General features: G+C 54.4%; 1 protein-coding gene across 1 annotated transcript in view; it reads right to left on the bottom strand.

Annotated features, from left to right (window-relative positions):
- Positions 1 to 961: 961 nt before the first annotated feature.
- Positions 962 to 17,700, bottom strand: part of TG (thyroglobulin) — a 205,445-nt gene continuing 188,706 nt past the window's right edge. The window contains exons 44-48 of the mRNA XM_004580737.2: positions 13,359 to 13,540; positions 11,544 to 11,651; positions 3,246 to 3,380; positions 1,613 to 1,803; positions 962 to 1,187 (exon numbers count right to left, since the gene is read on the bottom strand). Coding sequence (XP_004580794.2) covers positions 1,069 to 1,187; positions 1,613 to 1,803; positions 3,246 to 3,380; positions 11,544 to 11,651; positions 13,359 to 13,540 — 735 coding nt within the window. The 3' untranslated portion in view covers positions 962 to 1,068. The remainder of the gene's footprint in view (positions 1,188 to 1,612; positions 1,804 to 3,245; positions 3,381 to 11,543; positions 11,652 to 13,358; positions 13,541 to 17,700) is intronic.

Raw genomic sequence — 17,700 nt, forward strand, 5'->3', positions numbered from 1 at the left:
TACTTGAGCCATTACAGATGATTCCCAAGTTGTGTGTTAGCAGGAAGCTAAGACTGCAAGCAGAGCTGGGACTTGCACCCATGTATCTCCATGTGGGATACAAGGGTCCCTGAGTCTTAATCCCTGTTATCAAATGCCCCCAGGAAGGAGAGGGAGATCTGAGATAGAGATGAAGGCCACAGGAAGACAAAGACTGGAGGATCACTGCCCGCCCTGGGACACCTACAGCCACCGGGAGCTGGAGAGGCACGGAGCTGATCTGCCCTCTGAGCCTTGCAGTGGGCATGACCCTGCTGACACCTGGACTCTGGGTTGTGGGGATTGGGGCCATGATCTGCTCCCGCTCTGTGTCCCCAGCATCCTGTCATGGCCCCAGGCCCAGCCTGATGGAGGGTGGCAGGCAGCACCAGGGAACTTGTGAGCCCCTCCAGCTGCATGCACTCATTCTGCGCTAACCCTGGGCCACGCCAGGACGGCTGCAAGGCCACAGAAGGTAGAAACATCTTTTGTGACAAACACGTGGGCAGCTGTTCCTGCTCTCACGTCAGGTTAGGCATGTGTTGGGAGCAGAAAGAATTTTAACTGAAGATTTGTGCTCACAAATGTGTCCTGTGGGAGGGTAAAATGATAAAATTCAGCTGCTAATCCTGAAACCAAATCAACCGACAGCTGGGCCAGCTCTTGCTCCCTGTGCCCACTCTCTCACAGCCAATCAAGTCCTGGCAATTCTACTTCTTATAAGGGGGGCTTTGGGGCTGTCCCTTGTCCCTGCCTCCATGTTCACATCCCCACACGGACAAGGGCCTAGTCTGTGCTGGTCTCTGGCCTTCACCGGTACATCCTTGTTCCCCAGCCCGGGGCCTGGTGTGTGATGGGGGCTGCGCATGTGCACGTGTATTGAAAGACTCCCAGGCTCAGGAAGTTTGGTCAGTTTAGTGTTGCTCAAGAATTTGCAAATCAGTGACGCATCGTTGCACGTGGATGCTTTATTATCAGTGTGGCCATTTAGGAGCAGGAAGTGCTGGGTGAGGGAGGGCGTGGCAAGGTGAGTGGGGACCACAGGGATGGTCACTTGCTGTAGCTCTTGGAGCCTGGTTCCTCTTGGAGCTCTTCCTTCAACCCTGATCCAGCCGTTATCAACTCCTCCTCCTTGTCAGTCTCCGCCGACTGGCCATCCTTGACTCCAGCTGGAATAGAAGGGGCAGGCGCAGGTTGATCCAGGGCAGACCCGGGCTTCTCCCTGTACCTGTCCCATTCTCTCTGGACTCTCAGAGACTCCTGATGGACTCTGATAGACATTTTCTGCTTAGATCCTACAGTGGGTTGTTTCTAATGATTGAATCATTAGCTTTCTGGTCTGGCTGTGGGGCCAGGCCAAGGACTTGCGGCACTTGGCCATGCCAGCAAAGAGCCAATGGCTCAGAAGCCAAGAGCAGAGCTGAGAATCTCACACACATTAGCCAGGCTCATGGGAAGGGCATGAGTCCTGCCATCCAGAGCACATGGCACAGGCAGGGCGCCTGGCTCACAGCCAGCAGATGCTGAGACTGAAGATCAGCCCCACCCCCACCCCAACACAGGTGAACCCCTCCTGACCCAGGGGTGTGGCTACCTGCTGACACCATCAGGGACCGGATGTACTTGGACCAGAAGGAGCAATCAGCTTGCTTCAGGCCCTGGCGACTGGGCAGTGGGATACTGAACTCCTTGTAAGTCTCGCCTCCAGCTCGAGGGACAAAGTCAGGCCATGGGGATGCGAAGGCTGGTGCTTTCCTGGAGAATGTGTGAGGGTAGTTGGGGTTCCTGGGAGAAGGAAGAAACATCCATGAGGGAGACTGGCCTTTTCTTCGGTCACCAGGATTCTCTTTGTGCTTGTACTGGTCTCCAGAGGCCAAGACACGCCTGCTTGTGGGTCAGCTGTTGATCTGGTGGGAGCCGCCCTGCGGGCATGGTCAGAACTGAGCCTGAAGGAGTTTTCTGAGCTCCCTTTCTTGGGCTTCTCTGGACAAGGATCTTTCTGGATGCACAGGAGGCCCCATGTCGCTTCTGTGCTGATGACCTCTGATTGGTGTGCCGTTTCTGGATGGATGGTCCAAAGCCTGGGGCAGAGCGGGTGGTCGAGAGCCAGGGAGCTTTCCTGCTAATTCCTGGCCAATTTCCCCTGAGAGGTGATATTGCACCCCATTCTTGGACCCAGGTTCCTTCTCTAACCGGCTGCCCAGGTCCATCTCCCAAGCACCTGCCAGCCCCAAGCCAGTGGATGCCCATCAGTGTGCTTGCTCCTGGCTCTGCCTGCTCCTACCATTGCAGCCCTGGCTGCTTTCTTCTGGCTTCAGGGAACATCCTATGCACTTGCCAAGGCTTTACTTTCATGGCCTTCCCTTGAAGAAGCATGTCCTAAAGCCCTAAGTACAAGAAGTTGTTTCCCACTCAGCTCTCATAACAAACTACATCGAGCTTTCTGCTGTCCTGACTCGTGCCATGGTCTGGTCTGTCTGTTTCTGGCCTTCAATGGTTTAGAGCTGGGCTGCGGGCCGTCTTTCCTTTTAACCTTGCCTGCAGACCTAGCATGGTTCTGGCTCATCAGTGCAACCTGGCCAAAGACAGAAAGGCAACCAAATCACCATGAGGAGGGAATGGCAGGGCCAGTTTGGGAGGTGCAGACAGTAATTATGCTAGTTGGGCCAGAGCAGAGGCAGCTGGGGGTACAGTAGGGCACTGAGCACTTTATACTGAGTTACACTGAGTATACACTGGTAACTTAAGGTAGGGTGATCCCCCAACCCCTGGGCAGAAAGAGAGTGGGTGTCTTCCCAGTGGTCTGCCCCCTAGGGGACAAATGGCTGACACCTTGGTCATTGCCGCTGGAATGGGGTGGGTACCATGGGCCATCTGGTGAGTGCAGGCCAGGGATGCATCGGACATGGCAAGGACAGAGCCAAGCCCAAGTGTCACTGGTGTCAAAGCTGGGAAACCAATTTCTGGATGATTCAGTCAGATGCAGCTGAATGACTGTGTCGGCTAGTTGGGCTGCTTTCCCTATGGAGCATCAGCTACACAGAGGCAGCACTGGCTTGGAGGCAGAGCTAGAGACAGGGTGACGAGGGACCCATGTGGCAGCTGTGGAGAGCAGACTGAGTCCTTGAGGCACAATGAGGTCACTGCATTCGGAAGAGGCGCGTGCGTGTGTGTGTACGTGTGCACGTGGTGGGGCAGCATAGGACTTGGGAGAGAGGCCCCCTTACCCGGATCGGACAAAGTTGGAAAAATACTGCATGATCTTCAGAGACAGGCTTTTCTCCTCCCGGGTGAACTGGCCCTTGAGAGCCGGGTAGAAGGGCAGACCGAAGGCGAGCTGCACGTCTGTCAGCACGTCCAGGCTGGGGCAACATGGGAAGAGGGGAGCAAACGTGAGAGGAATTCTGAACTGCAAGAGAAATCAAGCGAAGCAGAACCCCCATGTTTCTCCCTAGAGCAAGCCTATTCCCTCTTAACATGATGCTGTGGGCTTCCTGGTGGGAGTGGGGCGTGCTGGAGCTTGGGCTCAGCCTTCTGCCCACTGGCCTCCTTAGGGCAGGCCCAGGGCACAGCTGTTGCTGGAGTGGGCCCAGCACTGAGCTCTTGTGAACAGCATTGGGAAGCAAGTTCGCAAGAGCACTTGCTACACCCCACCCATGACCCTGAGAGCATCACTGTATGGCTGGCTGTTCGTTCAGGGCTGTATCCTGAGCCCTTTTTCGCCAGTCTCCATGGCTGGCATTCACTGGTCAGCCCACCCTGGCATGGTGCCTGGTTCAGAGCTCTTGTCCACAACCCTGTCTGGTGACTGCATAGGACATGCAGTAGGTGGCACAAGATGGGCAGAAAGACCCAGAAGCCAGGCCAGTGTTCTGAATGGTCTGAGGCCATTGGGTGAGCTCTGTGAGTCTGGGAGGGGCCTCCCAGCCACCTAAGCAAGGAAGTTGACTTTTCCAAGCAGTGCCCTGGCCCTCTGCTTCAGCGAGGGGAGTCACACTGACACCTGTCTTTGTTTGGGGATGAGGTGGCCACACCGAGAACACAATAGCTCTCCCCATCTTCTGTAATCTCAGGTGAGGCCTGGCAGTATCAGAAGGATGAATCATGTGATGCAGGATGGAGATTTCCGGTCACATGGTGTCTGGTGACCCATCAATGGGGCTGAAACACACAGGTGATCAATCACACCTATTCGAGGACACCAGGGCTGGGTGAGCCTCCGTGGCTGGTGGCATTTCACGCAGTCAGTCACATGTCATGCAGGATGGAGCCACATGTCAGCACCTGGTCGTGTGCCTGTCTTTTTCATCTGCAGATCAGTCGGTGTCCTTTCCCTGTCATCAGCCACAATGTCCTGAGGGCGGGCTAGGAGCCCCTGAATGTGCAGCTCATGTCAGAAGGGAAGTGGTCCTGTGCACAGACTGAGCCCTCTGACCTGGGGGGTGGCCCCAGGGGATGGTCAGAGGCAGATCAGAAACATGGAGCCCAGAGAGGGTCCCTGACTTGCCTAGAGACACACAGCTCGTTGAGTGGCCAAGTGGGATGGGACAGCTTGGGTGGCACCCATACCCCAGGGTGGAGGTGATTACTTCTGGTCTCACCTTCCTCTGAAATGCTGCTGCCTACTCCACTCCACTCCCACCCAGCCACTCCGCAGAGGAGGGAGTAGGGGCTCAGGAAGGTCAGCTCGTTGCCCTGAGGTCACTCAGCTTACAGGGGGAGGAACGTATGGCAGGTGTGGGAGGCCACTGGGCATCTGCTCTCTGGTTAGTGTTTGACTTTTAGGCATTACTGCCTCTACCTCCCACAGAGACCTGCTCTCCCGTTTCCTCCAAAGAAAACAGCTCAACCACTCCTTGTGTCTGTGCAAGCTTGGACAAGATGCACAACCTCTCTGGGCCTTAGCAGGAAGATGGCAACACACTCACGCTTACAGCCAGACCTTGAGTGAGGGTCAGCAAGCAGACACTGTGGGTGTCTGCCCTGAATTCTTTCTTGCATTGTCCTGTCCTTTCCCTGCCCCAGCGCGAGGCCTCTGAATCCCTAACAGTGGGTGTTTTTGTGCTGGGAAGCGTGCTTCAGGGCCTGCGACAACCTTCTGGACACACATGGTGTGAAGCTGTGGGTGTGAACCTTTTTCTTGGTCGCAAAGACTTCATTCATAGTCTTCATCTGTGCTGCTAAAAGTTAACCACAGGCTCTGGGAGGAAAAGAAATCGTATCTGTAACATCTGTCCCTTTCCACGACGGAAATGCTCCCTCAGCCTGCTTCAAGCTGCCAGAAATGCCTGCCATTGCATGTGGGGTGGGAAAGAGCCGTGAGGCTGGCCGTGAACTTACAAACACCAGAGAGCACCGCTCTGGCCTGGCGGGTGGTGGGGCACAACGGGGGAGCCAGCCTTCCAGCCCGCTGAGGCAGTATGGCTGGCATGTCCTTGGGCTCTGTCTGCAGGAGCGAGCTTGTTGTCTTCGTTCCCACAGCGCATGCTCCCATTCTCACCTCTTGCTGGCACCTCTAGATAGCTGCCTCCGAGAGCGAGGAGGGCCGGACAACAATCCTGCTGCCCTCAGCCTTTGGAGGAGTTGGTCATTAGTTTTATGAGGAGCGACCTCTTTAAGCACAGTACCTCTTCAAAGTTCAGGTCCTTAGGGATGACGCAGGAAGTAATTTTAGGTTTTACAAATGGTTTGCTCTGCAACTGACTTGGAAGCAGGCAGGTTCTCCTTACAGCCCCAAGCGAGACGCGTGCCACGCTTCCCCGATGTGTGGAAGCCCAGCGGGGTTATTGACTGGATGTCCTGCAGCACAGGCGGTCTCTCTCAGCAGGCTCGCTGCCCCACCACAGTGCTTCACTCCTCCCAAGAAAGTGTCGTACCCAAAGGTCTGGAGAAGGCCCAGCCTCCCAGACCCAATATATCTGTTCTCACCGCATCTACCCAGAGCAAAGGCTCTGCGCCAGTTGTACGTGTTATAGGGATTATGGAGTTTAATTAAACGCACCCCCTCCCAGGCACATGCTGCACTCCCAAGAACCCCAACCTGGCTGCAGCTCGCTTCTTTATGTTGGCATTTCTTAAAGAAATGCAAGACCCCAAGTATCTATGTAACTGTGTCACATAATACAATGTAATTAATGAAGTTAAATAATAAATAATTAAAAATAAATAAATAAATAAATAAAAAATAAATAAATTAAAAAAAAAAAAAAGAAATGCAAGAGGAGAATGCTACTGAGTGGCTTCCCTACCCCAGCCTTTGATCCTGCAGCAAGTGAACGGATGGCCAGAGGAGGCAGGCTTGGTTTATCTACGCCATTGTGCATCCCATCGAGCGTGGCTTCTTACAGATCCCAAGCGATTGCCATCATGCACGTGTCAGATGCAACTACCCTGCACACAAACTCCTATGTGAACTAAGACACCCTGTCCTTTCCGCCCAGACCTCCCACCACATTCCTCTTCGGTTCAGTCCTGCTCCTGCTCAGACATGCCAAGCCCTTTCCTGTCCCAGGCCTTGCTCCTCCTGGGCAGCTCCTTCATGCCAACTCCTCCTGGCTCTGTTCTGTTCCACGGTCATGTCTTCCCCTGTCTCCAGACTCATCTCACATGCCACCTTCCTGAAGATTCTTCCCTCGCCACAGGTGCTGCCCCTCCCAGGGCTTCCTGGGCTCACTCTTCCCTCTCTTTCTCTTCTGATTTCATTCCAACAAACTCAGCAAGGCAGTCATCAGGAAAGCTACTCTACTAAAAGCTGAAGCCTCCGGAACGCACGGGGACATCTAGGATGCAAAACATCTCAAGCTGAAATTTTTGGTGTTGTTTTCCAGGCTTGGACAAGTTAGAAAAGAAAAGCATGACTGCCTCATTGGTCATTTTGATTTTTTTTTGTCGTTAGAGCCTTATCTTTTCCTAAAAGGAAATAAACCAATCGGCCAAGTAGTGGACATTTATAGTACAGCAGGTTTCCAGCCCATGTTATCTTGAACCTTTACTCTATGAAGTAGGTACAACTGCACCCATTTCATAGGTGAGGAAACTGAGGTAAAGCATCTTGCTGAAATGCAGGCAGCTAATAAACAGATGGGATTAGAACACCAGTTTTCATTGTGCTGGGCTGCTTCTTGCTCAAGCAACAGAACAGTGAACATCCTAGCTGGAGCCGGAGTGAGAGTTAAATCCCACTCTGTCAAAAGGTGAGTCAAATTTGCTTCTCTCTGAATTATGCTCTGCGCCCTCTGGGTATGCGAGTGACACCCCAGAAGTCTGCAGACCAAGGAGCTGAATATAGCATATAGTTCAAGTCTGGTAACTCACCCTGACCTCATATGAGGCCAGCGAATGCTCTGGAAACTAGACCTCCACAGTTGCCATGGTGACCTGGCAGGTGCAGCTAAAGGCAGGCAGGAGGCAGGGCAGAAGGCAGGGCACGGGGCTGGCCTGCTCTGGGAGGGGGCATCATGCCTTCCCCTTCCTGGCCTTTCATTTATTTGTAAAATGGAGTTACCCAAGACCATCCTGCAGTCCTGCCAACCTGGGAATCCGAACCTTCTCCTCACACAGCAAAGTTTAGTTTCTTTGTGTCCCTGCCTCACATCCATACACCTGATCCTGCCTCCCAGAAGAGCACCTTCAGTTGCAGAGATGGATGTCTTAGGTTTTATCTCGTGGGCTGTTAGAGAACTGCATAGTTATTTTGTGAGCCATAAGCCACAACCTGCAAGGTAAGCGACATTTTGTTGTGTTCTGCTAGTTAGCTACTGCCAGGAAAGTTAATATACGCTAGCAGGGATGGAGGGAGGAGACAGATGGTTGAAAAGCTAGCGTGTGTGCATGTACATGTACACACACACACACACACACACACACAATTTTAAGCTTAGAGATGTGAGCCAGAAATAAAACGAGAGGTGTCGACAGAGCAGAAAGGGAGATGGGGAGAGAAAAGTCTTTTCTAGGAGAAGATAAACTTGCCAACGATGAAATGAGTTAGTGTCTGTGGCTCACTCATTGATTCTGGTCTGTACTACAGGGATGGTGCCACACTGCCACTATGGGACAGGGATGCAGAGAGCTGCAGAGGGAGCTGTCGGGAATGCGCTCTGCCGCTATAAGAGGACACATCTCTTAGCACTAGGGCTTGCCAGGCCCTGTTCTCTAGAGGAATCCATCATCATTGTAGTCTTCCTGGGCAGGTCCAAGTTTTACACCCACTTTGCAAATGAAACAACCGAGTCATCATGGAAGTGAGAGTAATTTGGCTGAGGCTCCCAGGTCAGTGGCAGGTCTCATACCAACAGCAGACCTGGTGGAGGCAGGTCCTGAGTGGCCTCTGTCACAGCAGCATCTCCATTCTAGAATGTTCCAGTGACCAGGGACATGTCGTCCCAAGCAGCCTTCAGTCCGAGTCCTACTGACACCTGGCCTTCAGACTTCAAGCCTCCAGAGCAAAGAACAGCTCATCCTTGTCTTTCTGGGCCCCCTGGTATGTGGCCCTTGGTCCCAGCAGGCTAGGAAGCTAAGGCAGGTGGGGTCCAGGCGCCATGGACCCTGGCTGGAGCCACGTGAACTCTTGTGCTCTGCTTGGCTTGCTTTTCTTCATGCCAGGTAGCAGCTGCGTTTCCATCTCTTTCTCCCTGGAAGTTTCAGGATCCTAAGGTATGTGTGCACCCTGGAGGCTCCTGATGAACGGTACGTGTTGCAGGAGTACTGCACCTTCAGCTACATTCTCTGCTTTAGAAAGCAGGAGACAGATGAGCAGATGGGAGACCTAGAGCCCAGGGCTGTGGCCAGGGCTGACATTGGGAGGTACCTCCTACTCTGGGCCTCCCAGGCTGGGATGGCTGCAGACACTGCATGACCACGGCCTCTCTCATCTCCACCCATACGATGTGGCTCTCTCCCTGTGATCTTCTCTTCCATGTACATCCAGACTGGGACTCTGGCTTGCCCCTGAGCTCTTCCCACATCCTGGAGACAGGTGTGTGCAGATGCATCTGGCACAAAAGACAAAGAACCTGCAGGTTTTCATTCAGGGCTCCCAGGCTCAGGGCCATGGCGGGTGGTTCCCTGTTCGTCCACCGGCAGCTGCTTGGGAATCTTGCGGCCCTCCTTAAAGTTCAGGCTCTGTTATGGTGTGAATCCTGCGTGCATAGCAGGAACAGGAGGGTCTTTTGAGGCTGACTAAGCAATGAAGGAGGAGTGCTCCTGGTTCCTGACACCTCTTCTCCATGCCAGGACACAGCAAGAGGGCCCTCCCTTCTCCACACACTATGTCTGTCCCTGTCATGGGGGCTAGCTTCACAGCTTCCAGCACCATGAACAACATATTTCTTCTACTTGTAAACTGCCCAGCCCCAGACAGCCCACAAACACCCCTCTTCTGTTGGGCAGGGAGAGTCCGCTCCATTCTGCTGCCTTCCAAGAGCCATACTACAAATATTAAACCATCTGCGTATGGAAGCCATGTGAAGTTTGGGAACTTCGGTGACACTAGAACCAGGGGCATCTACTGGTGTCCTGAAGCTGCTGGAACCACTGAGCATACCTGGGGAGACTTCCAGTCATGGCAGTGCAGGCTGGGCATTGGGCCCAAGGGCCACGATGCCCCTTGGGATGCCCACGTGCCCAACTGGGGTGTCTGGACTTGAGCCCCTGCTCTGCTCACAATCCAGTTTCATGCCAATGCTCCCTCTGGGAGGCAGCAAACGACAGTGCAAGCAGTTAGTACCTGCCTCTCACATGTGAGACCTAGTTGGAGTTTCTGGTTTCCGGCTTCAGCCCAAGCCAGCCCCACTGCGATGTCGGGTATTTGGGAAGGGAACAGCAGATGTAAGATCTAGCTCTGTCATTCTGCCTTTGGAATAGATAAATACATGAAAAAAAATCTTGAAAATCTTGAAATTTTCAGTTCTGGCAGTCAGCTCTGAGCTCCCATCAGGATGTCAGCGTGCCATGCTCACTCTCGAGTCACTGGAAATCCTACTCCTTGCTCCTCCAGCTGCAGGGGCTGCCAGCATTCCCTGGTTTCTGGTCACATCACCGCTGTCTCTGTCCCCTGCACTCCTTACCTCTTCTGCTGCTTATGGCACAAACCTCCTCTGGCCTCTCTCACCTAAGCTGCTGTGACTGCAGTGAGAGCCCACCATGTCCAGATCCTTCCCTTAAGTCACATCTAGCAACGTCCATGGACCCATGTGTGCGTGGGCAGCCATGAGCCAGCCTGTTTCTGGACACTTTGAGTGCTAACGCTAATGTGTGCTTGCAAGTTTCCTTAATGCCATGCAAAACAATCCTGGTGTATGCTCTATCATGAGCTGGGTGCCAACCTTGAGGGTGACAAGCAAGGACCTCCTGGTGTGGAAGAGGCCCTAGTGGCTCAGAGAAACAACGGAGTCCAGCCCAGGTGGCCCAGCCAGTGAGGGGTGGGGCTGGATCTCACCTCTGCAGCTGGCACCCCTTTAACCAGCCCCTGTAGCTCACGTATCCAGCCCTAATGGGGCTGGTTGGTGCCTTGGCCCAGGCTGGAAGGCGTAACTTCTGCTCGGACACAGAATAGGTCCCGTGGCGACAGGCGCTCTGCTGGCACTCTGGTGTCCCTGAGGCTGAGCTCAGGGCAGGACAAGGGCTCACGGCCAAAGTGCTCCCGCATGAAACTGAAACTGCTACGGCTGATCAGGGGAATGGTGTCCCAGCTCCTTCCAGGGTCCCAGGCAGACCTGGGCAGTGGATCCGGTGGCCCATCCACCTGCCTCCTGAGCCCAGGACAGGCACAGTCCCTGCGACCCAGACCCCACACGTGCCAGGCCCCAGGCCGCTCTGCTCCTGCTCAGCTGGCACAGCGTTTCTGCCCCTCTGGTTTTTGAACCACCCCTGCCTTGATTTTAGGGACCCCGGGAGCCACTTCTCTGCTCCCCCGCCATGCCCCCTGTCCACTGGTGTGGGTCCCTTGGATCCCTTGTGCGTTAGTGCGTTAACCTCTGGCTCCTCCCTCCCATGCTGACCACCTCACTTCACCTGACCTTAAGTCACAAAGCGTCCCAAGCTGAAGGGAAGTGAGAAAGGCACACAAATTACTGGGGCAAATGAAACTTTCCTTTAGTTAAAAGAGAAAAAGAGAACCCTTTTATACTTTGAAAAGCTGTTCTCTTAAGCTAAATGCTGCGAGTCTGGAGACACACAGCTGCAAGCAAGGTCAATGATGACGCTTCTTGGGTACTGACTACACATGGCTAACAGCATGTGCCAGCACAGAGCTTTCTGCGTCCTTGGTTCTACTTTTCCTGCTCAAAGTACCATGAGCTAGAGAGGCTAGTACTATTGCACCCATTCGTTAGATGATCAAACTGAGGCATTACTGAGGATGAGTGATGGGTCCCACATCACTCATCCAGAACTTGTACCTTGGCCATGCCCTGCTTTCTGTCTTCCTGTGGCTCACAGTGGCAACAGGCCCACTCCTCTGCCAATCGCTGCCCCAAATCAGACTGCCTCTGTTGCCTGTGGCTGCCTTGCTCACAGTCCCTTACCTGCTGTGGTCGTAATTTTCAGGAGCGTGGTACATGAAGACATTTCCTCGGGCCCTCTGGGCCCACAGGCTGGCCAGGTCGATCACAGGGCAGATAATGAAGTAGTCCCTGGGAAAATGAGAAGGTGGCAGTGGCAGGGGTAGGGTGGGTTGGGGGGGAGGGTGGCTGTGGTGGTTACGCCGTGTTCTAGGGACAGTGACCCAGGCCCACAAAGACCGGTGCCCTTGCGCTCACCAGGCGAGGGTACTCCAATGGTACAGGTGGGCATTGATGAGCAGGCCAGGCCATGGTGTGGGGTCTGCTCTGGCTCAGGATGAGTGGGGAATACCAGAACCAGCCCCCACCAGCAATGGCACATCAGGGGTTAAGGAATCTGGGCGATGAACATCTTCCAGGGCCAGCAGCAGTTTTACCCAAAGATCTGGGAGCAAAATTCATCACAGCAAAATGCACGTAACCGACAGCAGAGCTCAGCATGCCAGAACCTTGACGGCTTTTTGTACAGGTGGCACCCTGAGACCCCTGGCTCCCACCTGACCATCACTCTGCCACCCTCACCTCTTGGCACCCAGGGAACATTCGCTGGTGTCTCAGTGGCACTGCTGGGGAGGGTGGCTCCTTCTCTAGTGGGGAGGGCTGGGAAGCTGTCCAGCAAGTTCTAATGCACAAGGAACGAGCCAGCCCCAAACGCCAGGCTGTCTCCTGCAGCGACATCTCCTATCCATGTTCCCTTTGTGGGTGACACGAGTGTGTTTATGAAACTGCAGCCCGTGACAGCCTGGCCCTGTGTGCGGTGACAGCCAGCTCTGGCGTGCAAGCCACCTGAAAGGGAGCGAGTCAGCAGCTCCGCACTGCCTTGGTCTCTAACCCTTCAGCTGAGACATGGGGTGAAAGGGTCGCTAACCACTGAGACTCGGCAATGACCAAGGCTGGTAATGCAGGGACAGCCCCACAGCTGTCACGGGAGGCACCCGCTGGCCTCCCGGTGACTGAGATGAGCGCTGTGGGTGCCTCTGTGGGTCAGGAGCACGCTTTCCTGCCGCAAGGCTCCACAGCTGATGGGGCTGGTGCTCAAGCTGGGCCTGGCGGCCACAGCTGTGCTTCTGCTCATGGCCCCAGAGGAATCTGGGAATGGGGGCAGGGAAGGGAACGGCTGGCTGTTCTTCCAGGAAGTATCCCTTGATTGTGCTGACTTCTCAGATCTCAACCCCAGGCACCGAGGCTCTCTGGACTCCACCCAGTAACTCTCACCCCCACCCGCTGGACAAGGCAGCCTGGGGGCTAGACCCAGCTGCTGACAACCCGGGCTAGGGCACAGCTCTTCCCAAGAGGGAACCTGAAAGTCGCAGGGGCCCCAGGACCCCCATGGCTGAGTACCAAGTCATCCTGAGGGAAGGATCTCCCGACTGGAGCCACACCCCCTCAGTCAAGAGACCCAGAGACCGTCTGGCCTGCCCCTCCCAGCAGAGGCCAGCTCAATAGCCATCTGGGCTTTGATGTCGCTTCCTTTCCAGGGACAGGGAGCAAAAAGGGAGTGGACCCCTCACCCAGCCACCGCAGGGGGGGAAGGCAGAGATGACTGGGTCCCCACTGTGGTCCCTGCCCCAGAGGCCTTTGAAGGAAGAACAACCCGGAATCCAGGTTCCCTTACTCTCACTGTAAAGCCACTCCTTGCGCCTCCCTTGGGGATTACACTTCTTGGCACCATTGAGAACCCCACAGGTGCAGGAGGGAGCCTGGGGCAGCAGCAGTGAAACCAGGCTTGTCGCAGGGCCCAGCCTTGGAGGCAGGGGGTGCCCTAGCCCTGGCACTTACCGCGTGGCGTTCTCCAGCGCCCGGGAGAAGGAGGCATAGTCGTCCGCGGAGTGCTCCAAGGAGTAGTACCACGTGGCAGCGGCGAGCACGCGCGCATCTGCGTCCTCGCCGCCCAGCGAGTTCTGCAACGCCTGGTAGAAGGCTGTTTTGCTGTTGCTCCGCCCTTGACTTTCCTCAAATTTCTGAAAAGAGAAGGAAAGTTAAAAAAAATACTGCAAAATTCCTTGGCCAGATCCTGAAAGGCTCAGGTTAGTGTCCCGCTCTTAGGCTTGTTCTAGAATTTTCTCTCCAGGAAGCAGTCTGCTGGGGTTTGAAACCCAGCTCTGTCTCCCCTTTGCTGGGTGTCCTTAACCAAGTGCCTTCCTCCTTCCACCACGGGGTGACGGGAAGGACTGGAGGGGTTAACACAGGAAAGTGAGTAAAATGGCTCCCGTGAGCTGCTGTCCTGGCCTGCAGTCCATGTTCCGACTGCTCTCACGGCCAGCTTCGCTCGCTGCCTCGGTCACTCACCATGAAGGGGCTGTGCGCATGTTTTTATTCACTCAGGGCCACGAGCAAAGAGTCCCTGAGCCTGCGCAGGAGCTCCCTACCTGTCTCTGGGGGCTCCTGCTCTAGAGGACACGAACTGGAGACTGCGCCTGTGAGTATGTGGCTCTCCAGGGACCAGCAGGGCAGGCTGCGGGGCTGTGGAAGGCTAGGGCCTGCAGGGTGGCCAGCCAAGCGGGAGCGGCTGGGGGGTCTCTCCCTCTCTCTTCTGCCTGTCTCCAGGCTGTGCTGTGGGCATCTGGGGGTGCGACTGTGCCTTCCCCCATGAGCCAGTCTACACCTGTGTGGGCACGAAGGGGAGGAGAGCAGGGCAGCTCCTCGGCTGAGGATGCCCCGCGTCGTAGCTGGACACGGCTCTAGGGTCTGGGCTTGACATGAGCTTTAATACTCACACACCCACATACCTGCACACACATACACTCACCCACACTCTCACACTCGGATTCACACCTGTGCTGTCACATACATTCATTGCCTCCACACTCACTCACGTCAATTCACACATATATCAACTTAGCCCACACTCTCACATTCACATATACACGCACACGCACAGTCACCCATATTCACACAAACTCACCTGCACTCACACACAGCCTCACACATCATCACCAGTGGGCAAGCAGATAAGACAACGTGGTGCCCACATCCACGATGTAGGTCATGCTGCTCTGCCACAGACCACAGGAAATCCGGCCACTTGTGAGCATGTGGGTCGTGTAACAGGAAACAAGTGTGACACACAAGGACAAGTGCTGCACACTCCAGCCAGCTGGGGAGCCTGTGAAAGCGGATCTCGCAGAAGCAGAAGTGGTCTGGTGGCGACCAGGGGTCTGGGTGGAGAATGGGAGGGAGTGGGAGGGGTGGTCCATGTTCAAGCATTACAGTCGCAACACGTCCCAGAATTCTTTCACACAGCAGAGGAATCTGTTACCAATCACAATGTATCTTTTTCTACTCCATTGGGAGTGAAGCTGTGGCTGTTGCACCACTCCGCAACACACCGGCTCAAGGGGGTCGTACACTGGGTGCCCTGATCTGATCCTTGTTCAGCCTGCGTATGCACAGAAACACCACACCGGGCCCATGCCTGTGCATCATTGCTATCCATTATACTTGGAAAGAAAACTGAGGACACTGAGTCTGGAGTCAAAATGTAGGGTTTGGGCCTGGTGCAGTAGCCTAGTGGATAAAGTCCTCGCTTTGCACGCACCAGGATCCCATATCAGCACCAGTTTGTGTCCCAGCTATTCCACTTCCCTTCCAGCTCTCTGCTTGTGGCCTGGGGAAAGCAGTTGAGCATGGCCCAAAGCTTTGGGACCCTGCTCCCATGTGGGAGTTCTGGAAGAAACTCCTGGCTGTTGGCTTTGGATCAGCTTAGCTCCAGCCGTTGCAGCCACTTGGGGAGTGAACCATGAGTGGAAGATCTTTCTGTTTTTCCTTCTCTCTGTATATCTGCCTTTCCAATAATAAATAAATGAATCTTTAAAAATATGCAGGGTTCACGTGTCTGCTGTCAGTTCAGGGGCATGTCAGGGAGGGTAATCCGCCTCTCTGAGATTCAGCATCTTTAAAATGCCTGAGATGGTGCCAACACAGGCTGTGTCTCTCCTGCCCTCAGAGGAGAAGCGGAAGAAGAGGAGCCAGGAGGTCCTGGTGTGCAGGCAGGAGCCTGGGCCTGCAAGCTGGGCTTGCCTCTTCCTGTCCTGTGGCCCTGGGCAAATCACTTAACCTCTCAGCTTCCTCGTGGATCAAGTAGATTATTAAACCTGCCTCACTGTGCTGTCTCAAGATGGACACCAAGTCCCCAAGCCCCCTGGCTCCAAGAGGAAAGCAGCAAGCCATGCCCTGGGCCTCATCCTCTCTCAGGGAGGCGCACTCCTCCTCGTTGGAGTCACATCTTTCCCTCCTCTGCATAGCGATGAGTGAGCAGTGTAAGGCAGGCAGGAGCCCAGGCTGGTCTTCTCTCCTGTGCAGGCTGCTTGTTCTGCTCTGAGTCCAAACCAGGGAGGGCAGGGATATAGGTGAAGGTGAAGAGGAGGGCCAGGCAGAACCTTCAGGTCCTTTGCTGATTGCATGTTTGTAAAGGAGGAATTACAGAGACCTCAGATACTGGGTGGGGCTAAGCCCAGAGTGGGTGCAACCAGAGTAGGAGTGCGGGAAGGGTGGATTGTCTGCACACGAGACTCCCCAGGCTCACAGGAGGTAAATCCACCTGCAGTTCCTAGCAGAGAGCAGCCACAGGATGGCTGGCGCAGCAGGACTGGGAGTTCAGGCTCCTGCTGCACTGGTCATCGCTGTGCAAACCCGAGACACGACTTCCCTCTCCAGGCTATAATGCAATGATCATGCAAGCTATAACGCAAGAGGGTGACCGGGAGGCCCCCAGCCAGAACCCCAGGCCCTCCTGCTTGGCAGAGGAAGTAGGGCTAGGACTGAATTGATAATAGCCTGCTCCCAGGCGGGTCTGCTTGTTACAACCTAGAGGAAGTGCGTGCTGGTGGTAATGCTGTTTCCTGCATTCTGAAGCAATTTGCCAGGGCTGTGGCTGGAGATGAGCAGAGCTGCCCATGGAGCAGGCTCTCCAGCTCATCCCCATGACTGGCTTGGGACACGGAAAGCAGCCCATTCACTGTCACAGCTCTGCCTCACCCTGGCTGCTGGACTGGCATTGAGACCCAGGAAGTGACCCCAAGATCTGGGCAGTGGGGAGAGGGGGTGACACTGTTCTCCGAACTCCAAACAGGCTTCCCGCTTTCCAAGGCCATGCTGTCTCTTCTGCTTAAACACCTTGCCTAACTTGCCTGTGTAACGGCTGTTAGATGAGGCTCATACTGTTTAAAAAGAACAATTTCAATGTGTAGCCTGGAAATCTGGATAAAATACAGTTCTGATGTTAGTGAGTCTAGGGTCGATTCCTGGAATATTCTTTTAAAAACTTTTATGAGTTACTTATTTATCAGGCAGAAAGATGGGGTGGGGAGAAGGCAGAGAGGGACACACACCTATAACTCCTCTCTGTGATGGGGTGGAGCCGGGTGACAGCACCCCACAGCAGTGGGCAGATGTGACTCCATTTTAGTTCCTTGTCTAGCCAACCACAGATGTCTGCTGCTCTAAACGCTTGCTCACTGACTGGCTTAAGGACTGCTCTGAGCTTAAGTTAATTGGATACTTTGTGTTGTGTACCACCCAAGCTGGTTTCTAATGCCTACCACCTAAGTTGATTGGATGATTTGTATTGGTCGCCAACCAGAATGTGGTTCACTAATTGGAAGGCTTGAGAAAAAAATCCCTAATTGTTACACACTAGTGAGAGCTCAAAAATCCCTGACTTCGGCCATGTGGCACAGTGGATAATGCAGTGTGGGAATTGTTGCCGCCAAACTTGGCTAAGAAAGACTCCTCCTGTACATCCAATTCTTGTGCCAATGTGATGTCTCTCGCTCTTCAGAACTTATCTACCGGCTTACTCCCTCAGATGCCCACAAGAGCCAGGGCTGAGTCAGGCTGAACCCAGGAGCACAGACACTCCAACTGGATCTACCACGAGGGTGTCAGAGACTCCCCCAGCCGAGCCACCACTGATGTTCCTCAGGGTCTGAATTTGCAACAAGCAGGAGTTAGGAGCCAGACAGAGCCAGACAGAGCCAGGCATCAACCCAGGCATCGTGTGTCTCACAGTGACACACAACCAAGGAACGTGTGTTTCAACTGGCATATCCACTAGCCCGACATCTTACCCCTAGCATTTTCATAAGTCCCCATACAGTGCTGGCACCATGGGTCTGGGGGG

The sequence above is a fragment of the Ochotona princeps genome, chromosome 9 (genome assembly GCF_030435755.1).
Source record: "Ochotona princeps isolate mOchPri1 chromosome 9, mOchPri1.hap1, whole genome shotgun sequence".
NCBI lineage: Eukaryota > Metazoa > Chordata > Mammalia > Lagomorpha > Ochotonidae > Ochotona > Ochotona princeps.